Raw genomic sequence first — 27,526 nt, 5'->3', positions numbered from 1 at the left:
AATTGTCATTTTAGGTAGAACAGTAAACTGTAAATTATTAAAGTGAGTCTCGCAGTTACAAATCTAAATTAATGACTAGTGATATCTCAGTTACAGTAGTTTAACATCTGTACTATCCTAGCAGTTGTGATGAAATCCCATCATGGTAGATTGTGAATAATTCAAGCTTGTTCATTTGTTGACTTTTACCTCAGATGAGCGACCATGAAGTACTGTACTCCAGACTGAAGTAAAATCTCAAGGAGATGACTAACGTTGAAATGGCCTATTTTGCGACCAACCTTGCATCATATAGGTGATTCTTAATGCCCTCTTGAAAGAAGTGTAACTTGCAGCTTTGAAGTCATGAAAGTGGAAAATAACTACAAGAAATGTTGTAGTGAAAGAAGAGGCAACATAATATAATTACTCCACTGAACATAATTTGAAACAGATGAAAGTCCACTAGCCTATGAGTGGTGTTCAAACACATTCCATGATTTACACAAACTATCACATAGTAAAATAAACATTTTAATAACCCATCTCATTACTTATTCAATTTTTAAAATATTTTTGTTAGTGGAGAGGAGATACCTCTCTACCAAAGGAGGCTTAGCCTACAGGACACCTTTGGGCATGGTGTAGCACCTGCTTAGCCTCCCGATCAGGGTCACATATAGCCATGGGACCAGGTGTTGGATGATCGTATGAGCTGCTGGTACATATCACGTCCTGGTTATGTCACCACTGATGCCAGGCAGACAATCTCTGAGGAGTATTGATAATGGCCGGGGTCACCCATCTTTTAAAGACACTGCCCAGGAGAAGGCAATGGCAAATCACTTACAGTATATAGAAAAGTTTGCCAAGAATAATCATGGTCACCTCCGTCATATGACAAGGCTCATAATGATGATGATGGTGAATACTTTGCAAAATTTTCCACTGGGCATAAAAGATCAATGGAACCGATTTATCAACATGTTCATGAATCAGCGTATTTTATCTTCAGATTAAGTATGTGGAAGAAATTTCTTGTTTATTGTTGTCCACTAGAATAAATGTACATAACTAATTGCCATGTTTGTTGGATCATAAATGAGGGAAATTCATTTTATGCAGCAGGCATTTAGAGTCTTTGATGCAATGCTGGGTTAATTTGTAGCATTCAAATAAATTTGCAGGGAGCCCGTGTTGTTCTCATATGGACGTAAAATAAATGACCTCACAAATGATAATCATTATATGTTTCAGTGAACTTGCATTTGTTAGGCATCTCAAACGGAGTAAGATATTCCAATGCATTTCTCAGAAGTGTTATCAATGACTAAAGATAAAGGCAATTAAGTTGGTTATGTTTGAGACAGTTGACAGATAGAAAGATAGATTTGGTAGCTCTGGAACCAAGTTTATGACAGGGAGTGAAGACAGTGGTTTTGATTTGGAAACACATGAGTTTGCAGATACTAGAATCTGGATCAAAGACAAACTGCTGGAAGAACTACATAGATCAAACAACATTTGTGGAAGCAAATGGGTCAAGGCTAGTGTTGGACTTCCTTGTCTTTAGTTAGAAGAGTTTTCTGCCTATCTATTATTTGATATGGCATAAGCATTTTGACAGCTTAAGGGCAGAAGCAAGAGGCAAAGTGCTAATATTAAGGTCGAGCTGAGTGTCATATACATGTGGATAGTGACCCTTTGTGTTTTTGCATAAAGTTGATTAGGGCCAGCGGTTTGGTGAAGAATGAAAGGTGGCCATTGTGGATCTTTGCAGGACACTAAGAGCCAATAGTGTGGGGATGCTTGAAACTTATTTATGTGTGTGGAAAAAAACAGCTCTCTATAATTGGAACATTTCTCTCCTTCTCGTGAGTAGATATGGAGTGTTTTGATAATGGATTTTATGCATTAAAACACTAACCAGTCTTACTCATTATAGCAACTAATTGACCTGAGGCATTTCCCGGTATCTGACATAATTATTTATAACATTCATTTATTTTGGTTTTACATTGGCCTTATATACCTTTTTTTCTCTTTTCTCCTGAAGAAACTGCTTATGTATTGAATGTGATTATAATTCACATCAAAATTCAAGGGTTGGGAGGAGGGAGGTCAGCTATCAAGTCATGGCTGAGCGCGATTAGCCTGGGCTGTGATTGACAGCAGGCTCTTTGCCCGCAGGGAGTGCCGCAGGCAAGACGAATTTTATCTTCACTCAGCACCTGAGTGCTCAACTTCCAATTAGGAGTCATTGGACATGGACATTTGAGATACTCCCAGCTCTTTGCATTTTAAGCCCTTTTTGAAATGGGTAAAATCAGCATGGGTCAAAGTTCAAGGTCTTCCCTTGCCTGTGTGGGCAGGATGCTCAGTAGGGAAGCTTATTCAGCTGTTGGTTGAATGATGAAAGGTAAATTCATGCACAGCTGGAAGAGAATTGCACTTCCCACTGTATCTATTTCACTGGCACAGCACTCAAATTTTTGAAGTGTGTGCTCTGCATGATATCTCATACACAAAGGCATAAATGATGTTGATGTAAATCCTTTCGTAGGCGTATTTATTTTATACATCTATTATTCACCTGTCCTCCCTTATTTTTAAAATCACAATGCGAGCCTTTGATAGGGCTAAACATTCTATAAATAGGCATCTCTCAGAGCTGCTCGTTGAATAACGATGTGGACCTGAACACAGCTGGATGTGGTGTAGCAGACTTAATTAGGGGTTGGTGTGCATGCTAAGCATGCAAATGGAAAATTTGTCATTCATATGGTTTACTCAATTACTTTGCATGGCTGATATCAATAAATGACTGTGAGATGGTCTAGAATCCCTGAAATTGCCTTTCTCAGCTGTGTAATCATCTTAATAGTTACTAAATACAAGTTTGATTTCATAATTCAGGTTTGGAACTTTGTGTATTCTGTTTATCGATATGTTTGCATTATTTATAAATAGGCTAAAGGAAAAAAAGAATATTAGTAGGTGTGATTAATAATCTACTCTATTATGGTGACATTTTGCTATAATTGAACCATGATGAAGGTGATGTTCTCCTTCCCCCTGCTTCTGGAGGAAAACATAGCACTTAAACAAGGAATATTTCTCCAAAGGTTCTGCAATGCATCTTTAGTTCATGTTCACTTTATATGAAAGCATATGTCTAATATTCCTCAAAACAGTTTATGTTAGCAGGAAACGATTGCCCCTTTTGATACGTTTTCTGGTTTCACATTGTGTGAATACTTGGAGCAGACTTCACGGTGCCATTCCTGAATGTTTTCATATTACAATATCCTGACTCACATTTGCAATTGAGCCTGGGTTCTTTCTTGCAAGACCTCCTCTCCCAGGTATCCCTGAAGTGCTTGACCACCAAGTAACTCATCTCACAGACATTCAGCAGGACGCACAGTGAAGAAGAGACAGCCATGCAGTACAGGAAGATTGTCTTCTCCGTTGGCCGACCGACAAAACAATCCACTGTGTTGGGGCAGGGTGCAACCTCACATTTCAAAAGGCGGGGAACCGAGAAACCGTGAAACATCCAGTGAAAAATTAACAACGAGCCGAGCTCAACAATGGTCTTGAACACCAGGCTAAAGAAATAAGTCCACCAGAGACCCCCACCTAAGTCCCCTTTGTTTTTGTACAGTTTCTTATGGAGCTTCTTTTCCCGGCGCTCTCTGTAACCCACATGCATGACAACCATAAGGGAAGGGGTAGAAACCATGATCAGTTGCAGAGCCCACAGCCTTGCATGTGACACGGGGAAGAAATAGTCAAAACACACATTCTCACAGCCGGGTTGCTCTGTGTTGCAGGTGAAGTCCTTCTGATCGTCACTCCAGACTCGTTCTGCTGCCACTACGTAGACTAGGACCCGGAATATGAATACAACACTCAGCCAAATTCTTCCAACTACCGTGGAGTACTGATTCACCCCACTCAAAACATCTTGCAGCAAACTCCAGCTCATGGTTCCTCAGTTGCTTGATGAAGGATCTGTAGAAACTGGAAAAAGCAATTCAAAGATTAACTACACACTTTATTGAAATAAAAATACTCTGGGAACTAAACATAGAAACATAGAAAATAGGTGCAGGAGTAGGCCATTCGGCCCTTCGAGCCTGCACTGCCATTCAGTATGACCATGGCTGATCATCCAACTCAGAACCCTGTACCAGCCTTCCTTCCATACCCCCTGATCCCTTTAGCCACAAGGGCCATATCTAACTCCCTCTTAAATATAGCCAATGAACTGGCCTCAACTGTTTCCTGTGCCAGAGAATTCCACAGATTCACCACTCTCTGTGATATGCATTCCTTCACACCTTACTTCCCATCATACAGTACTGTACTGTGCAAAAGTCATCAGCAAATAGGGTGCCTATGACTTTTGCACAGTACTGTATTTATCAACATGTAGCAGAAAGTGAGTTTATAAATCCGGTGGGAGTGAAGGGTGTTGAGGATGGCGAGGGTGGAGTGCTGTGGGAGGAGTGGCAGGGAAGGACTGCCGGGGTGGAGAGTGGCCTGGTGCAGACACACCCAGCCCTGAGACACCAGGAGAGGTCATTTGATTACAAAACAATATGGTTTATTGATCATTACAGAATGTCTGTCTGGTGCTTCCTGCTCCCTCCATTCCCCCTTTCCCTTTCCGTGGTATTTTTTTTAAAGAACTGCTCGGGGAGAAGGGTCTGCACTGCGCAGGCGCGTGACGTAGCGCGCCAAGGTTTAAAAAGGGAAAATTTCAGCAGTTCTTGTTTCAGTCGAAGCAAGTAGCTGAAGAAGTGAGCGGAAGAATTTCGGGTCGAAAAAGTCGTTTTTTTTTAAAGAACTGCTCGGGGAGAAGGGTCTGCACTGCGCAGGCGCATGACGTAGCGCGCCAAGGTTTAAAAAGCAGACGACCATATACAGCGGCCATCGTCGGAGTGGACTGAGTCAGAGTGGGACGGCTTTGGCTCAAACAGGCTTCGGCGAGAATAGGCACAGGCCAGGGTAGGTTCCAGTAAGTATTTTGTTCAGATTGTCTAGCGTAGAGAGAATGCCAGGCAGGATGTTGGAATGCTCCTCTTGCAGGATGTGGGAAGTCAGGGAGCCCTCCGGTGTCCCTGACAACGACACCTGCAAGAAGTGCATCCAGCTGCAGCTCCTGACAAACCGTGTTACGGAACTGGAGCAGGAGCTGGATGACCTGCAGATCATTCAGGAGATTATAGCTCGTAGCTACAAGGAAGTAGTTACGCCAAAGGAGCAGAGGACAGGAAATTGGGTCACTGTCAGGCGAGGGAAGAGGAAAGGGCAGGCAGAGCAGGGTTCCCCTGTGGCCATTCCCCTCAGCAACAAGTATACCACATTGGATACTGTTGGGGGGGATGACTTATCTGGGACTAGCTGCAGTAGTCGGATCTCTGGCACTGAGTCTGGCTCTGCAGTGCAGAAGGGAGGGGGGAAAAGAGGAGAGCGGTAGTGATAGGGGACTCGATAGTTAGAGGTGCAGACAGGAGGTTCTGTGGTCGTGATAGAGAATCCAGGATGGTTTGTTGCCTCCCAGGTGCCAGGGTCAAGGATGTCTCTGATCGATTGCATGACATTCTGAAGTGGGAGGGTGACCAGCCAGATGTCGTGGTGCACATAGGCACCAATGACATAGCAAGGAAGAGTGAAGAGGTCCTGGACAGTGAGTATAGAGAGCTTGGTAGGAAGTTGAAAAGCAGGACCTCCAGGGTGGTAATCTCAGGATTGCTACCTGTGCTAGGTGCCAGTGAGGGTAGGAATAGGATGCTCTGGAGGAGGAACAAGTGGCTGAGGAACTGGTGTAGGGAGCAGGGTTTCAGATTTCAGGATCATTGGGACCTCTTCTGGGGCAGGTGGGACCTGTACAAGAGAGACGGGTTACACTTGAACCACAGAGGGACCAATATCCTTTCAGGGAGGTTTGTTAGTGCTATTGGGGAGGCTTTAAACTAGATTTGCAGGGGGATGGGAACCAGAGTGCCAGAGCTGACAGTGTGGCTGGGGTGAAAATAAATGATGTTGAAAGTTTAAGCAAATCTGCTGATAGAAAGGTTGTGAGTGGTGGTAAAAATCTTCTGAGGTGTATATATTTCAATGCTAGGAGTATTGCGGGGAAGGCGGATGAGTTGAGGGCGTGGATTGACACGTGGAATTAGTGAAACTTGGCTACAGGAGGGGCAGGACTAGCAGCTTAATATTCCAGGGTTCCGATATTTCAGATGTGATCGAGGCAGAGGAATGAAAGGTGGGGGAGTAGCATTGCTTGTTAGGGAAAATATTACAGCAGTGCTCAGGCAGCACAGATTAGAGGGCTTGTCTACTGAGTCGTTATGGGTGGAGCTGAGAAACAGGAAAGGTATGGCCACATTAATGGGATTGTATTACAGATCACCCAATAGTCAACGAGACTTGGAAGAGCAAATCTGCAGAGAGATAGCAGACAACTGCAGGAAACATAAAGTTGTGGTGGTAGGGGATTTTAATTTTCCATACATTGATTGGGACTCTCATACTGTTAGGGGTCTAGATGGTTTAGAGTTTGTAAAATGTGTTCAGGAAAGTTTTCTAAATCAGTATATAGAGGGACCAACTAGAGGGGATGCAATATTGGATCTCCTGTTAGGAAACGAATTAGGGCAAGTGACGGAAGTCTGTGTAGGGGAGCACTTTGTTTCCAGTGATCATAACGCTATTAGTTTCAATTTGATCATGGACAAGGATAGATCTGGTCCTAGGGTTGAGGTTCTGAACTGGAAGAAGGCCAAATTTGAAAAAATGAGAAAGGATCTAAAAAGCGTGGATTGGGACAGGTTGTTCTCTGGCAAAGATGTGATTGGTAGGTGGGAAGCCTTCAAAGGGGAAATTTTGAGAGTGCAGAGTTTGTATGTTCCTGTCAGGATTAAAGGCAAATTGAATAGGAATAAGGAACCTTGGTTCTCAAGGGATATTGCAACTCTGATAAAGAAGAAGAGGGAGTTGTATGAAATGTATAGGAAACAGGGAGTAAATCAGGTGCTTGAGGAGTATAAGAAGTGCAAGAATATACTTAAGAAAGAAATCAGGAGGGCAAAAAGAAGACATGAGGTTGCCTTGGCAGTCAAAGTGAAGGATAATCCAGAGAGCTTTTACAAGTATATTAAGAGCAAAAGGATTGTAAGGGATAAAATTGGTCCTCTTGAAGATCAGAGTGGTCAGCTTTGTGCAGAACCAAAGGAAATGGGGGAGATCTTAAATAGGTTTTTTGCGTCTGTATTTACTAAGGAAGCTGGCATGAAATCTATGGAATTGAGGGAATCAAGTAGTGAGACCATGGAAACTGTACAGATTGAAAAGGAGGAGGTGCTTGCTGTCTTGAGGAAAATTAAAGTGGATAAATCCCCGGGACCTGACAGGGTGTTCCCTCGGACCTTGAAGGAGACTAGTGTTGAAATTGCGGGGGCCCTGGCAGAAATATTTAAAATGTCGCTGTCTACGGGTGAAGAGCCGGAGGATTGGAGAGTGGCTCATGTTGTTCCGTTGTTTAAAAAAGGATCGAAAAGTAATCCGGGAAATTATAGGCCAGTGAATTTAACGTCAGTAGTAGGTAAGTTATTGGAGGGAGTACTAAGAGACAGAATCTACAAGCATTTGGATAGACAGGGGCTTATTAGGGAGAGTCAACATGGCTTTGTGCGTGGTAGGTCATGTTTGACCAATCTGTTGGAGTTTTTCGAGGAGGTTACCAGGAAAGTGGATGAAGGGAGGGCAGTGGATATTGTCTACATGGACTTCAGTAAGGCCTTTGACAAGGTCCCGCATGGGAGGTTAGTTAGGAAAATTCAGTCGCTAGGTATACATGGAGAGGTGGTAAATTGGATTGGACATTGGCTCGATGGAAGAAGCCAGAGAGTGGTGGTAGAAAATTGCTTCTCTGAGTGGAGGCCTGTGACTAGTGGTGTGCCACAGGGATCAGTGCTGGGTCCATTGTTATTTGTCATCTATATCAATGATCTGGATGATAATGTGGTAAATTGGATCAGCAAGTTTGCTGATGATACAAAGATTGGAGGTGTAGTAGACAGTGAGGAAGGTTTTCAGAGCCTGCAGAGGGACTTGGACCAGCTGGAAAAATGGGCTGAAAAATGGCAGATGGAGTTTAATACTGACAAGTGTGAGGTATTTCACGTTGGAAGGACAAACCAATGTAGAACATACAAGGTTAATGGTAAGGCACTGAAGAGTGCAGTGGAACAGAGGGATCTGGGAATACAGATACAAAATTCCCTAAAAGTGTCGTCACAGGTAGATAGGGTCGTAAAGAGAGCTTTTGGTACATTGGCCTTTATTAATCGTAGTATTGAGTATAAGAGCTGGAATGTTATGATGAGGTTGTATAAGGCATTGGTGAGGCCGAATCTGGAGTATTGTGCTCAGTTCTGGTCAGCAAACAGGAAGGATATAAATAAGGTTGAAAGAATGCAGAGAAGGTTTACAAGGATGTTGCCGGGACTTGAGAAACTCAGTTACAGAGAAAGGTTGAATAAGATAGGACATTATTTCCTGGAGCGTAGAAGAATGAGGGGAGATTTGATAGAGGTATGTAAAATTATGATGGGTATAGATAGAGTGAATGCAAGCAGGCTTTTTCCACTGAGGCAAAGGGAGAAAAAAAACAGAGGACATGGGTTAAGGGTGGGGGGGGGAAAGTTTAAAGGGAACATTAGGGGGGGCTTCCTCACACAGAGAGTGGTGGGAGTATGGAATGAGCTGCCAGACGAGGTGGTAAATGCGGGTTCTTTTTTAACATTTAAGAATAAATTGGACAGATCCATGGATGGGAGGTGTATGGAGGGATATGGTCCGTGTGCAGGTCAGTGGGACTAGGCAGAAAATGGTTCGGCACAGCCAAGAAGGGCCAAAGGGCCTGTTTCTGTGCTGTAGTTTCTATGGTTCTATGGTTCTATGGTATATTTGACTCTAACAGTGCTATTTCAGATTTTCATATGCAGACAATCCCTGGGTTACATAAGTATTCCATTCTTGAAATCTTATAAATCCATTTTTATAAATTAGTGCAGGTCAGCAAGTAATGATTGGCAAAAAGTAGTTTGGTGTGAATTGGGTTGGGGACAGCAGGTTTTGATTTATCTCAATTCAGCAATTTTCTCAATCTCAATGCTGCATCTAACTATTGATGTAAGATGCCTCCAGGTGTATGTAGTTACTCTCAATCTGCTCTTTAATGTATTAAAAAGGACTTTTATTGATATTAATGCAGTAAGTTTCTCCAAGCTCACTCAATGATTCACTTATGAAACCAGGCTTCACAAGAATCAATCAAACAGGATTGAAAAGTGAGAACTATTATCAGAATAAAATGTCCCAAATTGTTATAGTGTCCATTCACTTGACTATATAGATACCCATATCATATTCCTCTACATAATAATTTAATTTTCATTTCATCAAATATCTTCTTTGTTCACCCTATCACTATCCATAATTAAATTACTGAAACATATACATGATGCAGCAAGTCAGTATGCAGTTGTTTTGAAATTAATCTGTGATTATCAAGTCCATCACCATCAAGTTGTTGGTAGCCACCATTAACCAGGAACTCAACTGGACCAGCTATGTCAATACTGTGGTCATATGTGTGAGTTCGAGGCTGGGTATTCACGTTCTGATACCCAGGGTCTTTTCACCATCTATAAGTGTGGAATATGATAGATTACACTCCACTTGTTTAGGTGAATGCTGTGCCAACAACTCACAAGAAACCCAAAACCATTCACAACAAAGCAGCCTATTTGATTGACAACCTAACAACCATCCTAAATATCCATTCTGCGCACCACCAGTGCACAGTGTCTGAATTTCTCAAGCCTATAATCTCTACCATCAGGAACCATGAGAGCAGTGAGTGCAGGGGAACTCCACTGCCTGCAGCTTCCCTTAAAAGTCACATTCAATCTTCACTTGGAAAGATATCACCAATCCTTCGTCATCACTTGGTCTAATTCCTGGAATTTCTTACCTAACAGCACCATGGGGTGACCTTCAGCTCCTCCTTCTAATAAAATGTACTATAATCCAAAAAGTTAACAAGTGAGATCTCAGTTAGAAAAACGTGGCGCAACAAGTCTGTCTTCTTACGTAAACCATTGTTGTCAGAGATGGGTTGTTTCCTCTTGGGTTCTGAAGACTGGAAATGCCTATATATCATACCTTCCACTGTGCAGTGGCTTTTGCATATCAATTACCACGCGGTCTTGGCAGAGCAACGACTTCATCTAACATCAAGGATATCCAGGACAATTGGAGAAAAAGCTGTGAATACACTCACATAGGTGGACAAAGAGACACGTTCTGAGCTTCCCATTTCCTTTCTCTGTTGATTCCTCTCACTGACAGCCACCACTCACAGTCTCCAGGCCAAATTATTGAACACCTCCTCTATTACCTACCACCCCTGCACCCCACACACACACACACCCCCCACCCACCCGTGCCACCCAAATCCTGTGGCCTCGCCCATAAATCGCCAAGTGCCTCTCTCAGAAAAGCTCCAGCTGCCTAACCATGCTAGCAGATCATGGTCTCCCAGTGCATTGTGGGAGGGTTAGTAAGTGCCAATGTGACCGAAACAGTTCACAATGGTCCAGATGTGGTCTGTCCAACACCCCTTCAACTGTTGCAATACATCTCTATGTCTAAACTCCAATCATTGAGCAATAATTGGAATTCTTTTATTATTGTCGTATGGACTAATAGGCAGTGAAAAGTTTGTCTTGCATGCTGTTCATACAGATCAAATCATGACATAGTGCATTGAGGTAGTACAATGTAAGACAAAAACAGAATGCAGAATAAAGTTTAACAGCTACAGAGAAAGTGTGCAAGATCATAATAAGGTCATTTATAAGGTCAAGAGTCCATCTTATTATACCAGGAAACCATTCAATGGTCTCATAACAGTGGGGTACAAGCTGTCATTGAACCTGTGGTATGTGCTTTTAGGCTTTTGTATCTTCTGCTTGATGGAAGCTGGGAGAAGAGAGAATGTCCGTGTGGGTGGGTGTGGTCTTGGCTGCTTTACTGAGGCAACAAGAAGTACAGACATGGAGGGGAGGGTGGTTTCCATGATGTGATGAGCTGTGTCCCCCGCTCTATGCCACTTATCTTTCAAACTACTTGCTAAATCTAGCTGCTAGCCTTTCATCTTTCATGCACAAGAACACCCAGATTCCTCTGTGCTCTAGTTATATGCAAGCTTCTTCCATCTGATTCCTCCTGCTGATGTGCAGAACCTCACATTCTCACACATTATATTACAGTCCATTTGACAAGCTTTTCTCCACTCCCTCTGCCCTATCGAGTATATCCCATGGCAGAAGAAGATGAGAGAGGAGAGATTTAATAGGAACTGGATGGCCAACTTTTTCATCAAGAAGGTGTTCTGTGTATGGAGTGAGCTGCCAGAGGAAGTGGTTGAGTGAGGCACATTAACAACATTTAAAGGGTAAGTGGACACGCACATGGATAGAAAGGTTTAGAGGGATCTGGATCAAATATGGGAAAATGGGACAAGCTTTGATGACATCTTGGCCATCATGGACTGAAGGAGCTATTTCCATGCTCTATGACACAATGACTCTATGATTAAGATGTATCAAATACCCAATATGATATTGTCTGTTAAACCTAACACCCTGAGAAATGTATTAAACTATTTCATGACATTCCACATTTGCTACAAATCTGGTGGTACTTTATATCATGAGTTGGCCCTCTTTCACTAATGTAAAACAGAAGTTTGGTCATGCAGAGAAGGATTTGTTTATTTGTTGCAGTTCAGGCTTTATACATAATTTATTTTCTCTCCTGATCCATTGATTTTCCAAAGTTGTTTCCATATGACATAGAAAGGTGCCATTCTGCCCACTGAGTCTATGCTAGCTAATGGTACAATCACATTCCAACACCAATTTTCCATTTAGCATATTCTCCCCACATTCCCATCAATTCTTTCCACATTCTATTGCCCAAACGCACAGTAGGAGCAGTTTACACTGGCCAGTTAACTTCCTAATCCACACAAAACCAGAGCACTCAGAGGAATCCCATGTGGTCACAAGTGGAACAAACTCTACAAGTTACAACACTGTTCAACCCCGTCCCGTCAACTTTAATTCTCAATGAAGTATGCCTGAAAATCTTTTCAACTATTTACAATCCATGTCCTGCACTGTGCCTTTGCTGCAGAACAACAATTTTCACAACATGCAGTATATTACTATTAATAAAGCTGATTCTAACATTGATTCTGAAGATGTAACTGAACTAATTTTGGAGCCTGCAAAACACTGGAATTCCTTATTAGTTAGTATGAAAGAAGCCCAAGTGGAGTGAAAAGATACATTATAAAAGGAGTATTTTAATGGAGAGAATTTACCTTCTCTGATAATACCTCCTCAACTTTCCTTGCATCATTCATATGTATGAGTTACCATTGTAATATGTATTTAAGAGTGTGGGTTTCTTTTGCTGCTACTTATTTCAGATTCCAACTAACTGAGCTGGCAGTTCTGTGTCACGTCTCTACTGGCTTTCACTGAATTACTCAAATTACTGTAGATCCCCTCAAGGCTAAACACACATATAGTATGTGATTAATTTTGTCTACTCAAGCTTGGTTACAGAGACCTAGAGCAGTTATTACATTTTCCCTCAGAATTTCTGTTTCCCCAGCTTACTACAAACCCCATTTCCAGAAAAGTTGGGATATTTTTCAAAATGCAATAAAAACAAAAATCTGTGATATGTTAATTCACGTGAACCTTTATTTAACTGACAAAAGTACAAAGAAAAGATTATCAATAGTTTTACTGACCAAATTAATTGTATTTTGTAAATATACACAAATTTAGAATTTGATGGCTGCAACACACTCAACAAAAGTTGGGACAGAGTTAAAATAGGATTGAAAAGTGCACAGAATATTCAAGTAACACCAGTTTGGAAGACTCCACATTAAGCAGGCCAATTGGTAGGAGGTGAGGTATCATGACTGGGTATAAAAGTAGCGTCCATCAAAGGCTCAGTCTTTGCAAGCAAGGACGGGTCGTGGCTCACCCCTTTGTGCCAAAATTCGTGAGAGAATTGTTAGTCAGTTCAAAAGGAACATTTCTCAGCGGAAGATTGCAGAGAATTTAGGTCTTTCAACATCTACTGTACATAATATTGTGAAAAGATTCAGAGAATTCAGAGACACCTCAGTGCGTAAAGGGCAAGGTCGGAAACTACTGTTGAATGCGCTTGATCTTCGAGCTCTCAGGCAGCACTGCCTAAGAAACCGTCATGCTACTGTGACAATTATAGCCACCTAGGCTCGGGAGTACTTCAGAAAACCACTGTCACTCAACACAGTACGTCCCCGCATCCAGAAGTGCAACTTGAAACTGTATTACGCAAGGAGGAAGCCATACATCAACTCTATGCAGAAACGCCGGCGAGTTCTCTGGGCCTGAGCTCATCTCAGATGGACCAAAAGACTGTGGAACCATGTGCTGTGGTCAGATGAGACCACATTTCAGCTAGTTTTTGGAAAAAATGGCCATCGAGTTCTCCATGCCAAAGATGAAAACGACCATCCAGATTGTTATCAGCGAAAGGTGCAAAAGCCAGCATCTGTGATGGTATGGGGGTGCATCAGTGCCCACGGCATGGGTGAGTTGCATGTATGTGAAGGTACCATTGACTCTGAGGCGTATATTAGGATTTTAGAGAGACATATGTTGCCATCAAGGTGACGACTCTTCCCAGGACATTCATGCTTATTTCAGCAGGACAATGCCAGACCACATTCTGCATGAGCTACAACAGTGTGGCTTTGTAGACACATAGTGCGTGTGCTTGACTGGCCTGCTGCCAGTCCAGATCTATCTCCTATTGAAGATGTATGGTGCATCATGAAGAGGAGAATCAGACAACGGAGACCACGGACTGTTGAGCAGCTGAAGTCTTATATCAAGCAAGAATGGACAAAATTTCCAATTGCAAATCTACTACAATTAGTATCCTCAGTTCCAAAACGATTAAAAAGTGTTATTAAAAGGAAGGGTGATGTAACACAATGGTAAACATGCCTCTCCCAACTTTTGTTGAGTGTGTTGCAGCCATCAAATTCAAAATTTGTGTATATTTACAAAATACAATTAAGTTGGTCAGTAAAACTATTGAAAATCTTTTCTTTGTACTTTTGTCAGTTAAATAAAGGTTCATGTGAATTAACATATCACAGATTTTTGTTTTTATTGCATTTTGGAAAATATCCCAACTTTTCTGGAAATGGGGTTTGTACTTCCCTGCATTATACATGTCGAATTAACAACTTTTAAAGGGCAATTTGGATAGATAGGAAAGGTTTAAAGGAAAATGGGCCAAACAAGCAAATGGTACTAGCCTAGTGAAAATCTTGGTCAGCATGGACAAGTTGAACCAAAGGGCCTATTTCTGTGCTGTGTGCCTATTATATTGCATTGAAAGAATTGCATTGTTTTTAAATCTTGCAGCACTCATTAAAAACAGGCAACTAAATTTTAGAAAGAATGCATTGAGCTGCTGCACCAATGCATTTAATGTTCAAGTCCTTTGTGCCAAAGCTTTAACAATATGCAAGACTATAGCTAGATTTAATCATTAGCAGACACCTTCTTGATCTCACCCAACCTTTGCTAACTCCATGCTTGCGTTATGTAGACATCTTAACAGGAACTTCATAAACAAAGCTAGCTCCAAGCTCAGCAGCAAAGCCTTCCACAAGTGAAAAAAAAGCAAAATGCTGGAAGAGTTCAGAAGGTGTGGCAGCATCCCTGGAGGTAAAAGGTGTATGTTGACAGTTTATGGTCAACACCCTTCCTTGGGACTGAGAGCAAAGAGGGAAGATTGCAAGAGTGGGGCAGAGGCTGGTAGGTGAAAACTGGAACCAGATGTGGTGGTGAGGAATATGCAGATTGACCCAGGAGGGGGAGGGGAAGGTGAACAAAGAGAGAAGAAACCTAGATGGACAGATGTGGGAGAAGGGCATCAGGCAACTGGGTTACCTAAAACTGGAGAATTCAATGTTCATAAAATTGGGTTGTATTCTATCCAACTAGAATATGAGATGTCATTCTTCCAGTTCACAGTTAACCTTTCTGTAGCAATGGAGAAGGCCAAGGGCAAAGGTCATTATGGGAGTATGAAGGAGAGTTAAAATGACATGCAACTGGAAGCTTGAGATGGTCATTGTTCTACAAAATGGTCACCTGGTCTATTCTTGGTTTCACCAGTGTAGAGGAGGCTTCACAATCTTCTGGGATCTGCCACTATGGGTGCTGCTTGACGCCCGAGTTCTTTCAGCATTCTGTACATTGCTCCAAGTACCAGCACCTGCAGGTTCTTTTGTCACCCACCTGTAAATCTTGTCACTTGAGGGCCCAGAACAATTTCCACTTGTGAAACGGCCTAACAAAATTTTGACAGCCCACTGAGTTAGTGCCCTTCAAATTTAACATGGCAAAAGTTTTTGAATGTTGTCATTCAAAAATGTACCAAGACATTCAAAAACTGTCATAAATGAATCAATCTGTAAGTTATTTTAAAAATTGCTTTTCTGCAAAAACAAGTTACAAAAATTAAAATACCTTAAAACATTCTTAATGTTCAATTAACTCAACCAAAAATGTCTAAGATACTAACATTTACCTAATCACTCAATCATTTTCTTCCATTAAAGTCACCATATCTAAATTGATGCATCAAGTTTGAGCAGATTTCAAAATCCTGAAGACTGCTCCAACCTCAGAAGCCCTTGGTCTGTGTGTGGTTAAGAAACTGGTGGTGACCCACTGCCAACAGGCACAGGACTCTCCACATGTAAGCACAGATATCTTGCATTTCCTGACATGCGTGCAAATTCTAGTCTAATATCTTTACTAAAGGCACACGCCTCCCCCTACCAAGGATATATTCAGAGGTTGCGCCACAAGAAGGTGTCATCCATTGCTCAACACCCTCGCCATCCAGGACATGTCCTCTTCTCATTACTACCATCAGAGACAAAGTACAGGAAATGAATGTTATGTCTCTGCCCTGTACTACTGCTATAAAACAACAGATTTCATATCATATAATTCAGTGATATTAAATACGATTCTCATTCTGATCTAGTCCTCAAAATTCTGCTGTCCAAACGCTTTCTCAGTCCTTGTCTATAACTGTGGGTGGCACCAACCCTAAAGTCCACAAGCTATTTGAGCTCCTTCACTTCTGGGTCTTGCGTATCTCCAGATTTTATTACACTGCCATTAGCAATCAGTAATATTCAACATGGTAAACTCCACCCTGAACCTCTCCAGGTCTTTTCTGCATTTTTCTCAGTTAGGAAATCCTTTAAAACCAACTTCTTTGTCAAGCTTTTAGCCAGTCGTCTCAATACTGCCTTAGCAAACAAAAAACTCAGAAGCTGGAAACCTAAAATCAAAGGGAAAAAATTCTGGAAAATTTAAGCAGTGCAGACAACTTCAATGAAACAGAAACAGAGTTGGTATGTCAGGTCATAGACTGACTCATATATTTCAAGCATTTTCTGATTTGAATTTTAATACTGCTTTGCGTGGGTGGGGGTCAGGTCATTGATAAAAATCTGTGAAGTTCCTTGACAAATATTGATAATTCTGAAATGTAAGTTTGTCATTATTGTTGAAAATTAAGTAATTGGACTCCATTCGAAGTTTTATGTCTGTGAAGCACACCGTGCTTTATCCTAATATAGTCTATTGCCCTGAGATTGCTGCATAGATTAACAAACTTCATACTTTAGTTCTGAGCATGTTGCGGTGATGAGCACTGAGCAATACCGTGAGCACAGAGAAAAAGAAATAAATAGAAACAATTTGTGTTTCTCGTTAAGGTGGATGCACTTAGGAGCAGGGCTGGGAATTCAGTTCACAAGCTTGTCACTTTATGATGCGTCATGAAAGATCCAGTTTCATATAATTGCTGTAATGAGGATTAGCAGGCATTGGTTTCACATTCAATTACATTCTCTTCATAATTTTAATTCTTACACACAACCCAGCAGCAAAAATAATTAGCTTGTACCAAGCAACGAATGAGACCAGTTTAAATTTGAATTGAACAGTGCAAAAGGATTTCATAGAGTTCAAAGTAAATTTATTATCCATACTGTAGACGTCACCATATGCAACCATGAGATTCATTTTCTTGCAGGCATACACAGTAATTCCAAGAAAAATACCAGAATCAATGAAAGGCTGCACCCAACAAGATGGACAAATAACAGACAACAAGCTGTACAAATACAAAAGAAAGAGTAAGAATAAATAAATAAGCAATAAATATCAGGAACATGAGATGAAGAGATCTTGAAAATGAATCTATAGGTTCTGGGAAAAGATCAGTGATGGGGTGGGTGAAGTTGAGTGAAGTTATACCCAGTGGTTCAAGAGCCTGATGGTTGAGGGGTAATAACAGTTCCTGAACCTGGTTGTGTGGCTCAAGTACCTTCTTCTTGATGGCAGCAGTGTGAAAAGAGCATGGCCTGGGTGGTGTTGGTCCTTGATGTTTGCTGCTTTCCTGTGACAATGCTCTGTGTAGGTATGCTCAATGGTGGGGAGAGCTTTACGTGTGATGGACTGGGCCTTATCCATTACTTTATGTTGGATTTTCTATTGAAAGGCTTTAGTGTTTCCATACCAGGCAGTGATGCAACCAGTCAATGTACTCTCCACCTTTATCTACAACTATAGAAGTTTGTTAAAGTTTTAGATTTCATGCCGAATCTTTGCAAATGTAGAGGTGCTTTCCTCATAATTTCACTTTATTGCCTTGCCCATAATAGATACTGTGAAATGTTAACACTAAGGACTTTTAAGTTGCTGATCCTCTCTACCTCTGATCCCCTGATGAGAACTGGCTCATGGACCTCTGGTTTCCTCCTCCTATAGTCAAAAATCAGCTACTTGGTCTTGCTGACATTGAGTGAGAAGTTACTGTTGTGGCACAACTCAGCTAGGTTTTCAGTCTTTCGCCTAAATGATGATTCATCACCACCTTTGATTTGGCCAGCAACAGTGGTGTTGTCAGCTAACTTGTATATGGCATTGGAGCTGTGCTTAATTCAAATAATTTTTTCTCAATGACTACCGAATAACTTCTCCTTCATAATGGTATCTAACTTGCAGAAAGTGTATACATGCATATTAATCCTTGGCTGTGCCTCATATGCATGTTTACATGTTTGATATTGCTTGTGCATGCCTGTATCTGTGTGTGTGTGTGTTTGAGAAAGAGAGAGAGATACTGTGCAATAAATTCCTTAAATCTAACCTCACAGAATGAAGGAATTGTACAAATCTCAATGTGCCTAGACTAGCCTTTTGAAGGAGCTTTCTAGTTAGTAATGCTTTTCTTCCTCTACAAGTAGTTATTGGTTTTTCTTTATCTGTCTTCTACCTGTACTGCTCTTATTTTATTTGATGACATGGAGTATTAAACCCAAATATCCCATTTTAACTTCTGGTACCTGATCTTGAAACAGTTATAGACTGAAATGGCCTCAATTGTCTTTTAAACATTATAAAAATTGACTTGGCTCAGAATCACAGGATGTGTGCTCTTGGCTGTCATCAGGCAGGAGATTAGATGCAATGGTGGAATTTGAACTAGAGTTACTCCCCCCACCCTTACCTGCTGTTGTCATAATTTTAATAAGATTGATGCATGAACAGGAAAAATTCCTGCTTATTCATTGTTAGTCTGAGGAAGGTCTCAAGTTCCCTACTTAATTACAGCAGTGATATGACTCAAGCGATTCTTGAAGAACATATAAGTCCTCACTTTGAGAAGACTGGAATATAAGAACAAGGATGTAATGGTGAGGCTTTTGTAAGTCACTGGTCAGACAGAAGTGGAGTATTGTGAATAGTTTTGGGGCCCATATCTAAGAAAGGCGTGTTGGCATTGGAGAGGGTCCAGAGGAGGTTTACAAGAATTATCCCGAGAATGAAAAAGTTAATGTATGAAGTGCATTTGGTGGCCCTGGGCCTTTATTTGGTGGAGTTTGGAAGAATGAGGGGGGATTTCATTGAAGCCTACCGAATATTGAAAGACCTAGACAGTGTGACCGTGAAGATGTTTCCATTAGTGGGAAAGTGTTTTCATTAGTTGAGAGCAAAAATAAATCAGTCATGATCAAATGGCAGAGCAGACTCAATGGGCCAAATGAACTAATTCTGTTCCTTAGAAAATAAGAGGAGGAGGACTCCGTAAGATTCTTCATGTCAACTGAGTCATTTAAGGCTAATCTTTTGCCTCACCATCTTGTTACTCAAGTAACTCCACATCCTTTGATTCCTTCAATATTTAAAAACATATCACTCTTTGTCTCTCATGACAGAACCTTGGGACTAGCAGTGAGGATACTGTGGTCAGCAGGAACCAGGTAGGCTGAAGGCCCTGTTTCTGTACTGTATGATTGTATGGCTCTATGACTTGAGAACATGCATCATACTCCTGAGTAGAGCTTTCTATGGACTGACCATGTTCAGGATGATGCAGTTGCTTCTTACTGTGCTAAATAACTAACTTTTTAGTTTGATACTCTGTATCCAACTAATTCTTCTGGGTTATTCTTCTTAACCCAGCCAGGGAAAATGCTATCACTGCACTTAATCTGGTATGCCCCTTTAGAACTGTGAATGTTTCAATAAGATCACCTCTCCTTCTTCTAGACTTAACATGTAGGCTCAGTCTGCTTCATGTCTCCTCACTGGGAATTCCATTGCCCTACTACTACCACCACCACTCTCTCCCCCAATCCCAGGAATTAATCCATTGAACCTTGTGCAGCCCCAAAGTTGCAAGTGCATTCTTCCTTAAGTATTGAAACCAAACCTACACAAAATATTCCAGATGAAATCTCAGTAATGCCCTATGTAATTGTAATGATTGTCTTCTTTAGCAAACTCTGGAAACAATGTCTAGCTTTTCTATTTCATTATTTGCAAGGAGAAATATTTGAATTTTGCATTAGAACTGTAGTTCATGATATGATGTTGGCTAATGTGGCTAATGTGATAACAATAGGCAAATATTCCAGTAGGTGAGGTTACCCCGACTCTCGGTGATGGTCTGGAAAACCGGTTTATCTACCAAACACTGCGGCCAGCAACCCAGGAGAAATAAGTTATTAGAGTGCCAGCACGCACTGAGTCTGACAGAAAAGTTCAGTGGAAGTTGTACACAGGGCAGGTTCCCATTAATGGTTTGGAGCCAGGGTTGAGTGCTCTAGGAAGAAAGTCCCCAAACAACAGCTGTTGAGATTTGACTGCACCACAAGTTATGAAAACAAAATATGCTCAAAATACTCAGTGGATCAGTCACAGTCCACAGAATTAATGCTTCAGGTCATTGATTTTGAAATATTTCCTCTGACTCTCTTTCCACTGGTGTTGCCTGAAATGCTGAGATTTTCCTGCACTTTATGTTTTTATTTCAGATTTCCAGCATCTGCAGTATTTTGCATTTACACAGCTGTTTAAGTAGGTACTTGATAAGTTTTCTATCATAACCATTTCTTTTTCCTCATTTTCCAGATCCCTCCATGTTTTCCTAAATCTGTGGGGGTAATATCAAGTCACTTTGTGAGTGAAATATACATTTAATTATTGTTATCAAACAGACCTTGATAAATATATTTAATAAGCTCAATCTGGTGCATGTTTAAACTGAGAAGTGCCAACTCTATAGTCATGATTAATCAAGAGTATGCCAACTGCATCAATGTGTCCTTTCAGCATTTTAAAGAGTATTTATCACTGCAGCACATAGAAATGATGAGAGATTATTGACAGGTTGTTTCACAGCCTGGTATGGAAAAATCAATACTCTTGAATGGAAAATCCTACAAAAGTGAATGGAAACGGCCCAGTCCATCATGGATAAAGCTCTCCCCACTGAGCAGATCTACACAGAGCATTGTCACAGGAAAGTAGCATCCATCATCAGAGACTCCCACTACCCAAATCATGTTCTCTTCTCATTGCTGCCATCAGGAAGAAGGTACAGGAGCCTCAGGACTCACACCACCAGGTTCAGGAACAGTCATTACCCCTCAACCATCAGGCTGTTGAACCAAAGGGGATAACTTCTCTCAACTTCAAGATGAGGTTGTAAATTGGATTAGACATTGGCTTAGTGGGAGAAGCCAGAGAGTGGTAATAGATGGTTGCCTCTCTGACAGGAGGCTTGTGACTACTGGAGTGCACAGAGATTGGAGCTGTGTTCATTGTTGTTTGTCATCTATATCAATGATTTGGATAACAATGTAGTTAATTGGATCAGCAAATTTGCAAATGATACCAAGATTGGGGGTGCAGTGGACAGCAAGGAAGACTATCAGAGCTTAAAACTGAATCTGGACCAGCTTGAAAAATGGATTGAAAAATGGCAGATGGAATTTAATGCAGAGAAGTGCGAGGTGTTACACTTTAGTTGAACCATCCGGGATAGGTCTTACACAGTGAACAGTAGGACAATGAGGATGGCTGCAGAACAATGGATCTGGGAGTACAGGTCCAAAATTCATTGAAAGTGGCATCACAGGTAGATAGGATCAAAAAGAAAGCTTTTGGCACATTGGCCTTCATAAATCGAAGTATTTAGTACAGGAGATAGGATGTTATGTTGAACTTGTGTAAGTCATTAAAAGGCCTAATTTGGAGTATTGTATGCAGTTTTAGTCATCTACCTAAAGGACAGATGTAAATAAGGTTGAATGAGTACAAAGAAAATTTACAAGGATGTTGCTGGGACTGGAGGACCTAAGTTATATGGAAAGATTGAATAAGGAGTGAGGGAACGTCGACTCAGACCATGAGCGGCCTGCGTCGGGCATTTTCATGCCTTACAAGGCACAGATTGAAAGTCTGTGTGGGGTGCCACTCCTCACACAGACACTAGAGCAATGTGTGGTTAAGTGCTTTGCACAAGGACGCAAACATGCTGCCACAGCTGAGGCTCGAACTAGCGACCTTCAGATCACTAGATGAACTACCACTTGGCCACGTGCCCAAGACGATTGAATAAGGCTAGGACTTTATGCCTTGGAATGTAGAAGATTGAGGGGAGATTTGATGGAGGTATACAAAATTATGAGGGGTATGAATAAGGTAAACTCAAGCAGAATTTTTCCACTGAGATTGGGTGGGACTAGAACTAGAGGTCATGGGTGAAAAGGTGAAAAGTTTAAGGAGAACATGAGGGGATACTTCACTCAGAGGGTCATGAGAGTGTGGAGCGAGCTGCCAGTACAAGTAGAGCTTGCAAACTCAATTTCAACATTTAAAGCAAGTTTGAATAAGTACATGGCTAGTAGGGATCTGGAGGGTTATGGTCCAGTGCAGGTCGATGGGAGTAGGCAGTTTATATGGGTGGGCATAGACTAGCTGGGCCAAAAGACCTGTTTCTGCGCTGTACTTTTTGACTATGACTTTGCTATGACTTTTTGACTTTATAACTTCACTTGCCCCATCACTGAAATGTTCCCACAGCCCATGGACTCACTCTTATCTCATGTTTTCAATATTTATTTATTTATATATATTTTTGGTACTAGCACAATTTGTTGTTTTTTTCATGTTGGTTGTACACCCAGTTGGTGTAGTTTTTCATTGATTCTATCATAGTTATATAGTTATTGAATTTATTGAATATGCCCACTAGAAAGTGAATCTCAGGGTTGTATATGGTAACATACATAATTTAATAGTAAATTTACTTCGAACTTTGTACTTTAAAATAAAGAACACAATTTGTCAAACAGTAACTAACACAATCCTGTTGTATAGCCATGGCTCTTGGGCCTACTGTGGATAATTTAACTGTCAGCTTTCTGCTGCACACTACTTTGAATATCAAATGACTAAACAGGATATCTAATATTCAGGCTCCAGTACCTGCAAACTCCATCTCCTCATTAAGGGGGAGTGAACTCAGTTTGACTTAGAGAGAGAATGGGCATTTTAGGATTAATTTACTTAACAGATAAAATCAAGAAGGAAAATTTAAGAGAGGGGCCCTACACAAAGAAACTGAATGCACACCCGAGTGTATAATATGATCAACTTCACTTGCCATGGAAAATCTGAAAGTAGGCTCTCAAAGACTAGCAAGCAACTGATGGGAAAGTAAGATATTGTCTGAAAGTGAGTAATTGCTGGAGAACACTACAATGAAGAGTAGTTTCCTATACATCGGACCTTGCTGCATGTATCTGGTGAGATAGTGTAAGCATAATTGCAATTTGCATTCAAAGTGATGTGACAAACACTAGGCTGCTTGTGAACAATCCTATCACAAACAAGAGAAAATCTGCAGTTGCTGGAAATCCAAGCAACACACACACAATGCTGGAGGAGCTCAGCAAGCCAGGTAGGATCTGTAGAAAAGAGTACAGTTGACATTTCAGGACAAGACCCTTCAGTGGGACTGGAGGAAATAGGTTGAGTAGGTGTAAAAGGTGGAGGAGGGGAAGGAGAGAGGTGAAACTGGGAGGGGGTGTGAAGTAAAGAGCTGGAAAGTTGATTGGTAAAAAAGATACAGGACTGGAGAAGTGGGAGCCTAATGGAAGACAAAAGGCCAAGTCAGAAAGAAAAAGGGAGATGAGCACCAGAGGGAGGTAATGGGCAGGCAAGGAGATAAGGTGAGAGAGGGAAAAGGGGATGGGGAATGGTGAAGTGGGGGGGGGGGGGCTTGCATTACCGGAAGTTCAGACATTGATGTTGGCGGCTACCCAGATGGAATATAAGATGTTGTTCCTCCAGCCTGAGCGTGGCCTCATCGCAACAGTAAAGGAGGCTATGGATTGACATATTGGAATAGGAATGGGAAGTGGAATTAAAATGGGTGACCATTGGGAGATCCCACTTCTTCTGGCAGACAGAGCGTAGGTGCTCAGCAAAGCAGTCTTCCAATCTACGTCGGGTCTCATCGATATACAGGAGGCCACCCTGGGGGCACTGATACACAGGAGGCCACACCCTGGTGAATTTCATAGGATGTGGCTCAAATCTCTGTAGGACCACAAGATCAGATCATCTTAGAACAGCTACGCTATGCTTTACCTACTGTCTCGTATCTCTCCCACACACTTGCCACAAATTCAATGAGGTAGCAACAAATTATTATTATTCCATAGGGATTCATTACTAGTGGGTTCTATTGGGTAGATACTAAAAATATATCCCCCCCCAGCTGATGTTGGGAATGTGCACCTAATCTATAGAAATTATCCTTATAACTCTGGAGGAAAGCTCAAAGTAAATTTATTATTAAAGTACATAAATGCCACCATACACAACCCTGAGATTCATTTTATGTGGGCATTCACAATAAATACAAGAAACAAAATAGAATCAATGAACGATCACACCCAACAGGATGGACAAACAAACTGTACAAAGAAAGAGAGATAAAATAAATAATGATAATAAATAAGCAAATGAGAAAGTTAGGACAAACCTGCCTCCTTATTAAGTGCAAGATTACCTCAAAACATGCCACCCAAAGTAATTCCTTCCACACACACACATATTTTGCTTTGATTAAAGTAGCTTCAAGTTATTGTAAATAGTCATGAAGGTCAACAATATGATCTCCACTTTATTCTGAGTTTGTTGAATAGAATATTAAAATTGATAAGGCCTCAATGGAGGGTAATCTACTGAGCTTCTTGCTCCTAGTCTGAGAAAAAAAGATGTACGCATAGACATCGAGCAAGAGCAGTATTACGCTGGAGAAAGCAGCTGTGATGGCAATGTAACCAACTGACTATACCGGATGGTGTTAAGATCAAAACACTAAACCTAGCCATAGGCTGTTGTGCTGACATATTCTAGAACTTGTCGACGTGGAAAACATGAACACAATCCTTGGCCTGTCGTGCTGACTACTTACAGAACCATATTCTAGAATTAGGCAACAAGTGGAAAAAACTAGATTGGAAACTTTACACTTTACTGACTTCCATGAGTCTGATACCAGACACCTCTTTCAAAATACTCCGAGCTTAATTCAGAGTTGAAATGGAGAGTGAATGCATCCGGGTGCTGCCGACTTCCCACTCACAATATCCCTGGAATAATTTAGTTTGAGGATTGCTGCACAAGACTATGGTTTATATATGAACACTTCTAATCCAGATTATTTTTCTGCAGTTATCAACATTCTGCAGAACGTTGGCCATGAAACATTTTATGAAATCTCAAATATACTGTTGTTTTAAAAAGAACTTCTGCTTCTCTTATAATTAAGTACAAAATTTGATGTAATTTCTGCCAATTGTTTTTGATTTATTGAGAAAATACATTAATTTAGGAAGGGTAAGTTCATTCCCCTTCCTTTATTTGAACATGATAAAAATATTGCAGCATGTGTTTTCTTTCATGTTCCGAGTTCCTACTGACTACTCTTTTGTATTTAAACACAAATTAAATCATAGGATTTACCTTGAAACAGTTGATTCAGTCTTCTCCAGTTTCCCTCTCCAACAAATGTATATCCAGCAATCTGAAATGAAGAATTATATATGTAAAAAAGAACTGGAATTATTTACAAAACCATCTGTTTCGATACAATTTGTGAGTAAAATGATCTCTGTTTGACTTCCCCTATTGTGATCTAAGCAAGTGTAACCTGAGCCTTGGCTCTGCTTAAGTAGCTCCCAGCAATTATTAAAACTAGAACCACCTACGTCTGTTTCACCTACAGTTTCAGTTCAATAGTTGCACAAACAATGATCTTATATACTTATATAGTTTCTCTCTCAAACAAACTGAAAGTGAAATATACCTTTTGAACGGATATAGCTGACATCTTGCATTAATGGACCACTCTGTTTCATGCGAAAGTTTCAACTGTAAGTGCAGTAGGTCTGGTATGGACAGTTTATATGTGGATTATTGATGGAATATTGATTCCACAGTAGTCTTGCCCTTTCCAATGGCTCTGATCTCCTACAGTCCTGTAGTTCTTTGATATATCTCTGAAATGCCATTCAGATATTTTGATTTAAAGCGCATCTACAGTTACCAGAAAAGGATAAAAACAACAAAAGTAAATGTTTGTTGATTCCCTGCCTTAGACCAACATTTACTTTTGCTGTCCTTATCCTTTTCTGGTTAAACAAAAAATTGGCAAAGTCTTAAAACAAGTATTTTGTGTTTGTCTAAGTATATCAAAGAGTGTGAGCTGAGTTTGGAAGAGGAAAACAAAAGTTAGAGACTTAAAGTAATTAATAATACAAGAGAGATAATATCAGGTAAACTAATAGGAATAAAGGCTGACAAATTCACTCATCTGCCATAATGTAGTATTTCAAATGGTCGGTTATGACTAGAATTAACTTCTGCTTGAGCAAGGACCTGGACCCACTGCAACTCGACTACTATTACAACAGGTCTTCAGTGGATGCAATTTCACAGGCTCTCCACTCTGCTTTGGAGTACCTAGACAACAAGTCAAACAAACATCAGGCTGATGGTTTTCTGTTTCAGCTCAGACTTCAATACCATCATCCTTTCAGTCTTAATCACTATGCTTCTAAACTTGGGCTTCTGTGTATCCCTCTGCAGCTGAATCCTCAGCTTCCTTCTCGGAAGACCACAGTCAGTACGGATCAGTAATAACATCTCCTCAAGGATGCATGCTTAGCCCACTCCTCTATTCTCTCTACTCATGACTATGTAGCTAGGCATTGCTCAAATCCCATCTATAAATTTGCAGGTGACACCACTGTTGTTTGTAAGGTCACAGGTGACAATAAGGAGGCATACATTGTGAGATACTTTGGCAATAACCTCACACCCTACATCACAGGACCAAGGAATTGATTGTGGACTTCAAGAAGAGAAATCAGAACATGTATACTTTACTTTTTACTTTATACTTTATTGTCACCAAACAATTGATACTAGAACGTACAATCATCACAGCAATATTTGATTCTGCGCTTCCCGCTCCCTGGATTACAAATATTAAATATTAAAAATTAGTAAATATTAAAAATTTAAATTGTAAATCATAAATAGAAAATAGAAAAATGGAAAGTAAGGTAGTGCAAAAAAACCGAGAGGCAGGTCTGGATATTTGGAGGGTATGGCCCAGATCCGGGTCAGAATCCGTTTAGCAGTCTTACCACAGTTGGAAAGAAGCTGTTCCCAAATCTGGCTGTACGAGTCTTCAAGCTCCTGAGCCTTCTCCCGGAGGGAAGAGGGATGAAAAGTGTGTTGGCTGGGTGGGTTGTGTCCTTGATTATCCTGGCAGCACAGCTCCGACAGCGTGCGGTGTAAAGTGAGTACAAGGACGGAAGCACAAGGAATTCTGCAGATGCTGGAAATTCAAGCAACACACATCAAAGTTGCTGGTGAACACAGCAGGTCAGGCAGCATCTCTAGGAAGAGATACA

General features: G+C 40.9%; 1 protein-coding gene across 1 annotated transcript; it reads right to left on the bottom strand.

Annotated features, from left to right (window-relative positions):
* gjb7 (gap junction protein beta 7) lies at window positions 1–25,677 on the bottom strand. Its single transcript, XM_072277942.1, has 2 exons — window positions 25,569–25,677; window positions 1–4,005 (listed from the first exon to the last, which is right to left on the bottom strand). The coding sequence occupies exon 2, from the start codon at window positions 3,968–3,970 to the stop codon at window positions 3,221–3,223; it is 750 nt and encodes a 249-aa protein (XP_072134043.1). The 5' UTR covers window positions 3,971–4,005; window positions 25,569–25,677; the 3' UTR covers window positions 1–3,220.
* Window positions 25,678–27,526: the final 1,849 nt, after the last annotated feature.

Source organism: Mobula birostris, chromosome 2, assembly GCF_030028105.1.
Source record: "Mobula birostris isolate sMobBir1 chromosome 2, sMobBir1.hap1, whole genome shotgun sequence".
NCBI classification, from domain to species: domain Eukaryota; kingdom Metazoa; phylum Chordata; class Chondrichthyes; order Myliobatiformes; family Myliobatidae; genus Mobula; species Mobula birostris.
Note: the sequence above shows the minus strand (reverse complement) of the source record. Positions and strands in the feature narration are given on the sequence as shown.